At 38.7% G+C, this 9,986-nt stretch overlaps 1 protein-coding gene across 17 annotated transcripts in view; it reads left to right on the top strand.

Annotated features, from left to right (window-relative positions):
* The window catches only part of DST (dystonin), a 441,352-nt gene extending 432,609 nt beyond the window's left edge, over positions 1-8,743 (top strand). For 14 of the 17 annotated variants that reach the window (XM_058554118.1, XM_058554104.1, XM_058554105.1 and 11 more), the window contains 5 exons: positions 763-880; positions 3,007-3,206; positions 3,610-3,720; positions 6,492-6,615; positions 7,477-8,743. In XM_058554118.1, coding sequence (XP_058410101.1) covers positions 763-880; positions 3,007-3,206; positions 3,610-3,720; positions 6,492-6,615; positions 7,477-7,739 — 816 coding nt within the window. In that variant the 3' untranslated portion in view covers positions 7,740-8,743. The remainder of the gene's footprint in view (positions 1-762; positions 881-3,006; positions 3,207-3,609; positions 3,721-6,491; positions 6,616-7,476) is intronic. The other 3 variants (XM_058554107.1, XM_058554120.1, XM_058554121.1) reach the window with 1 other exon arrangement.
* Positions 8,744-9,986: the final 1,243 nt, after the last annotated feature.

Below are 9,986 nucleotides of genomic sequence, written 5' to 3' on the forward strand. Positions count from 1 at the left end.
ACGATTGCTTATGAGTGTCAGCAGTTATGGTACAAAGAGCTTTAGGAGAAAGTCTTTCAGATTTGAAAGTTGTATCATTAATAATGTGTCAGCGACTATTCTAATATTATAGTAATCTAAAATGGCACATTAATCCAGCCTTTAACAAATTGGTTTACCAGATCATTAGTGATACAGAAATTTTATTTGACTGTGAAATTTTTATTGGTTATGTGCATTTACTACCTCATCTCCCTAAGTCAAAACTGTTCTTAGAGAAAACAAAATGAGTTTGTGAAGATTTCTCCCACAGATTTCAGTAGAAAACAGTTTTAGTGTAAGAGGAAGTTTTAATGAAGAGAATCAGAGTTTATTAAAGTTTCTTTAGAATCGTCTGATTTTGTATAAGCCCTGGGCAAGTGGGCCAGGAGTTATTTTCATGGCTGTGTTTAATTTCTAGAAACATTTTTCAGTTACCGCCTCACTAATGTTGTTTCTGTCATAAAAAATAAAAGTCATTTCTTAGAGGAAAGCTTCAATATTATACTTGATAACCTTTGTTATCTTTTTTCATACTATGTCCTTTGGGCTAAATCAGCATGCAGCTGTCTAACGCAGATCATTACACACCCCTTTTTCTGAGATTTTACTAATCGCTGTGAACTAAGCAAGACGTTCAAGTTGGTTGCTTAAGCTGCTGCAGGTTGCACATCATCCTTTCCTGTAGAGTTACTGCATCCTACATTCTGACAATTAGAGGTGCTTCTTTCTTCATCTTCACAGTTTGGAGACTCCCAGCAACTGCGACTTGTTCGAATCTTGAGAAGTACTGTGATGGTGCGCGTCGGAGGCGGATGGATGGCCCTTGATGAGTTCTTAGTGAAAAATGATCCTTGCAGGGGTAAGGAGATGCTGGTGTCAGGATAATGACACCCTGAGAGTATATCAATTTTTGTATTATTTTCCAGCATCAAAATCATACTGGGTATAATTTTGGTCATTTAATACAAAAGTGAATGTTCCACATTGGTCTCTCAGCCTCAAGTTCTCAAAGAACTTGTGGCAGTCATGTAAACCATGTTCTTCTCATTGTTTTTTTACTTCTCCTGGATAAATATGAGACTGGTAGGCAGGAAATACTAGGATAGATTTTCTTGATGAGATGCTCCCATCTGTAATTTTCAAAACGAGTAATTATACCAACCAAGGAAAGGATTTCATCTCTCATTCTTACTCATCGCAAAGTAAGAGGAAAGAGCTCTCTCGGTTCGCTTTTAATTTCCCTTATTTTTCAGATCCTGTAGTCAGTATTTAAATTCTTACTTGATTTACCTTACCTTGGTCATTCGATTGCAATTTTCTAGGTAGGTCCCATTTACTCAGTAAGTCCATTTTTCTTTGAAAAAAACAATAAAATTTTTGTGATTTTCTTTAACCTGTGAGCTCATTTTAATCCTTGTAAACAGACAGACAGCAACAAATTTTGTGCTGGCATTATTAGGCCACCAAGTGGGAGGGAGCCCAGGGTTCCTCCAGTGGGGCCCCTTTGTTCAGTGCTGGCGTCTGAGTACACAGGTCCATCGGAGTGAGTTCCTGTGCCATCAGCAGGCCTCTCTGATGCAGCCACCATGAGTTGCAACACAACCGTGCACAGTGGCTCTGCTCTCTGCAAGCCAAAAATACGCCCACGGAAGGAGTAAAATAACAAGAGCTCCCTTTGTGTTTTATATTTCGAAAATAATGCAGCCTCAGGTAATGTAGCTCCATTTATGAAATAAAGAAATTAGGACATGTAGTGTTCTGTTGGGTTGCTTAGAAAAGTTAGCATGACTGTGGCCAAGTCTTCCAAATACGTTTTTTTTATTGAGTCAAACCCTTGACTGCTTCTTTTCCCAATGCAACTTTTCTTCTAAAATGTGTGCTGAAGGCCCGATCTGAGCGCCCTTTGCATATTCAACTACTGTACTTTGTTTCTTCTCCTGCTAACAGTATTCTTGAATGTGATTGGTATCCTGTGTCATTTTTTCTAGTTCATCATCATGGGAGTAAAATGTTACGTTCGGAATCAAACTCTTCAATTACTACTACTCAGCCTCCTATAGGTTGGCAACCCCTCTCTTTGCCTCTCCTCTCTTACATTTTCTCTTTCCTACTTTTACATTCTTGCTTTCATCATTTGTTTTCAAATAACACGCTTCATCCATTGCGTATGGCTTAACCCATATCCAACTGAGCTGGTGCTGCCAAATTGAAATTGTGAAAATTTGACACACTCCAGTGTGTGGCAAATGTAGGGTTGTGTAAGTGATTGGACACATGCTAACACGTTGCTCATCGGGTTCTGCTGGCGTGTTCTCCATGTGCATTTGTGTTTGTATGAGTGTCGCATCACCGATGACCTTACGTATCCTTGGGTCTGGTGTTCATTATTGCATGTTGGTAAAACAGAGTTTTTCAAGGCATAAAATAAAAAATACTAGCTGCCTCATTTAAGTGAAAAACCTGAAAGTTTATGTGTTGTCATGATTAACAAGCCATCTCTCATTCTGTGTAATTCTATTGTTCAATTAATCCTGATGTTAAAATATCGGCATTCTTCCTACCTCAATAGAACATGCAAAAGACACAGTCCCTGTCTTCCTGGCTTGTCTTCTCGGTGTGGGGAGAGGTTGTTGAAACCATGTGGGCATCAGTAGCTGGTGGATTAACAATATTGTAGCATGAGCTTTCCATTTTCATGCTGACTCTTTCTTTAATAGTGATTATTCTTGCTGGTGTCTAGTGTTAGAATAAACACACTTTTTTTTTTCTTTCCGAAACTTACCTGTATCCAAAAGGAATGCATTGTGAAGGAATGCATTTAGCTTTTTGTTATGCTGAGTTGGAGTTGGCATGGCAAAAAGCTGTTCTTGAAATCCTCAACGTGATCTGTGCTGCCAGGTGATTGTTCTCCCTATAAACGATTGAACACCTCTTTTTTTCCTCCCTCTTTTGTTGGTGTCCATTGTTGTGTGTTATGTGATGCAGCCAAAGGAAGGACGAACATGGAACTTCGGGAGAAGTTCATTTTAGCAGATGGTGCCAGCCAGGGCATGGCTGCTTTCCGACCCCGGGGCCGAAGATCGCGGCCTTCATCGCGAGGAGCTTCACCCAACCGATCAACGTCCGTGTCCAGTCAGGCTGGCCAGGCGGCCTCCCCACAGGTCCCTGCCACCAGCACACCCAAGGTAGGACTCGAGCATGAAACGTTTTCCTCCTCCTGTGCAATCAATATCCTTAGTATACTTTGGAGTGTTTTAGGACCCTAGAATTTGTAGGACCACCTTTCTCCATTTGTGTACCTTCTCACAATATGGTGAATGAAGGATTTTTTTCTTTTAAATATATATGCTTTTGCCTTGTGGCCCATATAGAGGCTATCTATTTAGGGGCTTGGTTTCAGATTGGTTTTTCTTTTTAAAGCTTCATTCATTTTTGTGATGCGTATGATTTGCCATCAAATCTTCCCACTTATTTTTAAGTATTATCATTCTTTCTGTGAAATGTGATTCCTTGCTGTGAATATCTCTTTTTGTGGCTTTGTTTTTTGTCTGCTGTCTTTTACGTTTGATTTGCCATTGTTCCATACAGATTCTCCATCCTCTAACACGCAATTATGGTAAACCATGGTTGACAAACAGCAAAATGTCAACTCCTTGTAAGCCAGCAGAGTGCTCAGACTTGTCCGTGCCATCTGCAGAGGTATTGTAAGGCCCCAGATCCCAGTCTAACAGTCTTCTTTCACTGAAACATCACCCACTAACACTGCTTCACCTCTCCCTTCATAGATGTGCTTTTGGTAATACTATGTTTTTTTATGGACTTCTATAAAATAAGCATCAAGCCAGTATTTCCAGGAAGACGTGAGAGTAAGGGGTTAACAGAAAAGACAGTTGATAGCTCCTTGACTGGTGTCAGGTTAAGGGAGTCACACCTGCAGGCTCCGTGCCTCCTGTGTGTTTTTGTTTTCTTATTCATACATAATTTTACTCTGCTCTCTTGGGAGAGTGGAATACAGGGAGGAGATTATATCTAGACTGAAGTAAAGTTTTTTTTAAAGCCAGTGGTATGCTTTTGCTTCTAGACATAATCTGGGCAAGAAATGCAACAAACCCCTTTAGGTGAGAAGCGATACCATTTGCAAGAGAATCAGTTAAATTAAAAAGAATGTTCATTGAGTGTTCTCTATGGGTAAGGTTCTTCTGAATGTCGGTTACATTTATTTCTGCCCCAGAACATTGGGTGGGTGAGACGTATAAGGCTTTGATTTATCAGAGCAGGGGCTTGGGGGCATAGATATGCAAAAAGTTATCTGTCATTTTCAAAAGGTATGTATCTTTATTAGACTTTAATGATATTATTATTCAAGCATACTCTAGCTTTTTAATATGGCATGATATGTAGAGACAAGATATTTAGGTGATATAAATTTGCCAAGATTAACTCCTTTACATTCAGTTGAAAGTCAACCATATATCTTTTAAAGAAACTTCTCTGTAAAATAACAAATACAGGCACCACATAATCACATATTTCATTAGAATCACAATAATTAGGGGGGGAAAATCCCTAAATAACTTTTCTTGAAATGAAGGCAGTATTGTATGTTAAAGGCCAGGATCCTTGTATAAAAGTGATATAGTATCTTTAAAAAGCCCTTTTCAAAACACTTTCTTATCTCTTGTTTAATCCTCACACCGATAATAAGAGGTAGGCAGAGAAAATTTCATTACTCTCATGACTCAGTTGGAAATACTATTGCTGATAGTGGCAGAAACAACCCATTCTTCAACTCTTCCTCATTTCCACCCCTTCCTTCAAGTGGGAGATGTTAGTATTATATACGACATCTAGAGATGTCTGTCACTTATGATGGATCTATTGTAGCAAAAACTGAGAACGGTTAAAAGAACCTCAAGCGACACGTTTGTTTTAAATATTTAGGGTTATGCTGCTATGTTAGTTCAAATTTTTTAAAAGTAGAGACTCCCCAAAATTAAAATCTAAGTGTGTTATTTTGACTAATACAAAACTATGTTTTATTTCAAATAGTCTCATCGGATAAAAACCAACCAACAAACAAAACAACAGTATACTTCTGTGGAAGGGTCTTTAAAGTCCTAGGTAGGGTTTGTGACAATAAAATCAAAATAATCAAGGCTTTCTGAGAAGAATGATTTTCGTCTTTCGTGGTAATGAATTCTGTCACCTTCGAGTGATATATTTCATGATTTGTGGATTCTCACTGTCTCATGGATTGTTGAGATTCTTGGGAATTTAACTAGATCAGAGTTGTCAGATCTTGAGCAAATCACTTCCCTCCTCAGACCCTTATTTTTCACATTTGAAAAAAAGTTGTTATTAAGTACGAGTGAGGATTATTGTAGTTATATGTGTGAAAGTACTTTGAAAACTTAAGTATTATATGCATACAAATCATATATAAATTCTATCCTTAAATATATATGTAGAATACCTATGTGAAAAAATTGTCAGTGTTATATTAATATTAATATATTGCAACTCTGAAGTATCAAAAGGTCTTACATATGCTAGATTAAACATTTAAAACTGTTTAATAAGGGAAAAATTAATTTTAAAAAAATGCACGTGTAATTTATACAGATTAATTTCCTCCAAATCTCTGACTGAGTTCATTGAGGAAAATGACATCCGTTGTACTTCTCAGGAGATGTTTATTTTTTCAACTGTGGGAGAATTTTCAAAATGTTGTAGTGATCTGGAAAAATGCAATGATTTTAGACTTATAACAAAATTTCATAGTTGTGATTGCTTGAGACATTCTCTACGAACTCCTATAAGAATTTTAGAAGAATTATCCCCAAGCATTGCCTAGGTGTCTTGTGTATAAGGCCCATAAAAGGCGATAGAGCCAAGAAATGAAGTGACATTTTACCAGGTTATAAAATGTCTCTCTTTTTTTTTTTTTGCAGTTAAGTTTGTTTAAATGATGGCTATCTAGGCATCACTTATTTACGTATTTTCTATTTCTGTTTATTTATTTCTATTTAGTTCCCTAGAAGCATGGCCAGCAGCAGAATATCCGAGCACAATTTTTCAGGGCCCTGTCTTTTCTCTATCCCATGCAGCCGCCATCTTTTTGGCAATACTCTCTTGCCTCTGTAATATTCACTGACAATCTGAAAGATACTAATGTACTCACAGTTTAGTTTGTCTTTTTTTCCTTGCCATCATCTGGGGATCTCCATTTTTGTGTTTTGTCCTCAACATGGATTCATTTTCTTTAGAAGATTCTCTTTGAATTCAGGGAGAGAATAAGAAATTAGTGGAGAAAAGAGAGTGAGAGCGCCATGTCTCATTCCATGGGAAAGTTTCTCCACCTTCTGAAGAGGGTCTAGCAGAGGGTTTCCACCCCTCTGTAAAGTGGTGTGGGTGGAATATCATGGAACGGGAGCATCGTCTTGACATGTCCTTTCACTGATTAAATACAGGGAACACCAATACAAGGAAGCAAGCTTCGACTTCCAGGATATTTGTCAGGGAAAGGCTTCCACTCTGGGGATGACAGTGCCTTGATAACAACGGCAGCCGCCAGAGTCCGAACACAATTCGCTGGTGAGTGTGGTGCATTTCTTTCTCTAATGGCTTTTGCAGTCTGATCTGAAGATTAAAGTCCTTTTTCTTCCTAATTGGGGAAGAAATTACAAATTGACGATGCTGTATTCTTTTGAAGTCACACGTAGCTCCAAGTCCTCCAACAAAGGTAGGGGATAAATGAGTCACTAGAAAATCTCTTTTGGAAAGTACCAAAGAAAGATGAGCGAATGACTGTAGAACAGAAGAAAAACTACAGCAGCATCCTGCCCCTTCAAGCTGGGAGGTCTTGGCTCTTCTGCCTGCTTAGAAATTACACTGGGCTCTATTTTGGGTGGTTGGAAAAATCCAGCCAGACTGGGCCTTATACCAGTGCTTGTCACACTTCTTCCACAGATTAGTGAACCTAACCCCTGGGGTTCTGGTCTTGGCAAGCAGGAAGCTTCTTGAAAGTTTCAAGTCTTATCTTTTAAATTCCTATATGCTTTGAATTACTCATCCTCGGGCAAAACTTACACATAAGAGTTTGCTCCGTGTTTGCCCTGCCCACATCCCTGGGTACACATGGTAACCCTTGGAAAGCATAATCTTAAATTATAGGTACATCCCCCATGTCTATTTGTAGTAAATGGAATCCTGTTTTAAGTGGGGTAAGCCCAAGCCTACCCTTTGTTTGTAAATCTAGCTTTTCATATCGTATGTCTACTTAGAGTGAGGCTACGTACCCTTGTGGAATGGAGGAAGGCCATGAATCCGCAAGTATCTTCTGAGTGTCTACTAGGTGTCAGGAAAAATCATTGAACTTAAGGTGGCATTAGGTTTCGAGAATCTGTTGCAGATGGACCCAGTAATGAGTGACCCCTCTCTGCCCTCTTTCCTCAGATGCCAAGAGGACTCCCAGCCGACCCGGAAGCCGACCCGGAAGCAAAGCTGGCAGCAGGGCCAGCAGCCGCCGAGGCAGCGATGCATCAGACTTTGACATTTCAGAAATCCAGTCCGTGTGCTCAGACGTGGAGACTGTCCCCCAGACGCACAGGCCTACACCCCGAGCAGGTTCTCGGCCATCCACAGCCAAGCCTTCCAAAATCCCCACACCCCAGAGGAAATCCCCTGCCAGAAAATTGGACAAGTCCTCAAAGAGATAGTGCAGTTGGTTCCACCAAGGCCCTTCCTTGAGCATTTATTATTTAAGTTTGAAAGATGTAAAATATAATGTAGAAATTATTGTGAAATATTGCAGAGGTGAGTTTAAAATCCTGCAGATGGCCTTATTTGTGTATTTGTCTTTTTATTTTCTCTGTATAATTTTTTGTCAGATATTCTGGGATTAACGTCACCTCGTATGTGAGGGGGAAGAAAGAATTTAACATGCACTAACATTTCTGCACTGTAACGTGTGGAGTACACACTAAAATCAGTTACTGTACCTACAGGTAAGTCCACATCCTCTCTGACAGCCACAGCACTACATTGAGAACTAATGTCAAGGATACCTCATGACATTCTCCTGCTCTTGTGGAAACTCTGAAAAGCCGAAAGACACACACAGGGGATAGATTCTGAGATGCTTTAAATGTAAACTAAAAGATGGAGGGCAGAAAGACAAATACATCCACACACAGTTCTTTAAGAACCGGATAGTTCACCGGAAGTTCCTTTAAGCACTCGCCAGTGCTCTGATATTCAAGAACCATGCAGCATTTCTGTGCCATGGCTTCACATGAAGCCAGAGGCATCCTGGGTGTTAGACCTATTATACTTAAGAATATAATTATAAAGTGCATTCATATAAATGTGAGGTTTTCTTTTGCTTGAGTGGACAGTAGCACCTGTATCATTGAACTCATTTTGTATCAAAGCAATTTTGCTTGCAGAAAGCTATGAAATAAAATATGTCCCTTAACTACATTGCTATGGAATTAATTTTTTTCCCCAGGGAAAAATCAGTGTATTTTTTTATGAGCAATATCAATTTGGAGTGACCAAAAGATACTTAAAAATGGGTTTATTTTGATTTCTCATCTGAAATAATCGTGTTCTGGTATTATATTATATCTATATTTAATAAATATATACATTTTAATTTATTATGTATACTCACATCCTATAGAAAGATTAGTATGCATTTAATAAAACATATTCACTTGAACATATGGAATACCTGATTATTTACAGTGAACCTGTTCTCTTGCTTATTTGTTTTAAATAAAGGTTGTGTGTATGATACATTTTTACTAATAGTGTGACAGGCTAAGTTTGGGAGACATCAAACACAGGAATATAATATATAAGAAATATATAATAAAAATAACGTTAACCACCCATTCTACAAATATCTTTAATAAGTACCATGTGCCAGCCACTGTCAGTGACCCTGAGGCTACAGTGTCCCTGCCCTCTTATATTCAAGGGGGAAACAGATAGTAAACAAATAAACAGGTCACTAAAAGACATAAACTGAAACCAGGGGATGTGTGACAGGGTGACTGATTTTTATTAAAGTAATAGAGTGATATCCTTCTGGCCTGTGTACATTTAAGAATCAAATGATAGAATTTTCCTAAATATAAAAATGACATGAAATGTAATTAGAAGGATGGCAGATTGATACTCTGGGCATGACGGGTCATGACTTGCCCCATAACACTGTAAATTGATTTCAGCGAACGGCAGTGGTGGGATTCAGGTTCAGTGGGCTAGTATGATGTTTTCCATGCGTGCCCTTTTTCATGGAAGCCAACACGGAAGAGTCTGGAGTTTCCACTGACAGAAATTCAGTGCCACTTTGAAGTGATAGAAATTCCTTCCTTCTCACAGCATGTGTCTCAGGTGGGAGCCCTTGATGGAAAGGGCTCTTCAAACCTAAGACATCACAGGTTCTAATTCACGCATTTGTTTATAAACATGTCATCTGAGAGGCAATTGAAATGGTTGTTACTCCTTCAGTGCTTTGCATGTGATCGCATTTCCACTTCAAAGACAAATTTAAGGGAGTGATTTTGTCTCAGCCTGTTTGAATGCCACCCCTGTTAAAGAGCTAGAGATTTTGCTTTTTTTGAGTAGTAAAATAAGCTTTTGGAGAAACATAAGTGGTTTAAAATATTTCAGAGAAGTCTTAAGGAACTGCTCCTAGTTAGCAGCAACTGCCCTCATGGGGAGCTTTTTGAACCTTGATGCCTGATATTTGTTTCCTCTTTAACAGTCCTAAGCCTCAGGCTGACTTGTAAGGCGTCCTGCTGTACATTTCAGGGAATCAACAGAGACACCTCTTCCCCTACACACATTCCTTGTTTTTTCCTTTTCTTTTTCTCTTTTTTTGTTTTCTTCTTTCCTTCTTTTTCTTTAAAAAACAAGACATTGGAATGAATCTCAGCTCTAAAAATCTTAATGGA

Source organism: Diceros bicornis, chromosome 14 (assembly GCF_020826845.1).
Source record: "Diceros bicornis minor isolate mBicDic1 chromosome 14, mDicBic1.mat.cur, whole genome shotgun sequence".
In the NCBI taxonomy this organism is placed as follows: Eukaryota; Metazoa; Chordata; class Mammalia; order Perissodactyla; family Rhinocerotidae; genus Diceros; species Diceros bicornis.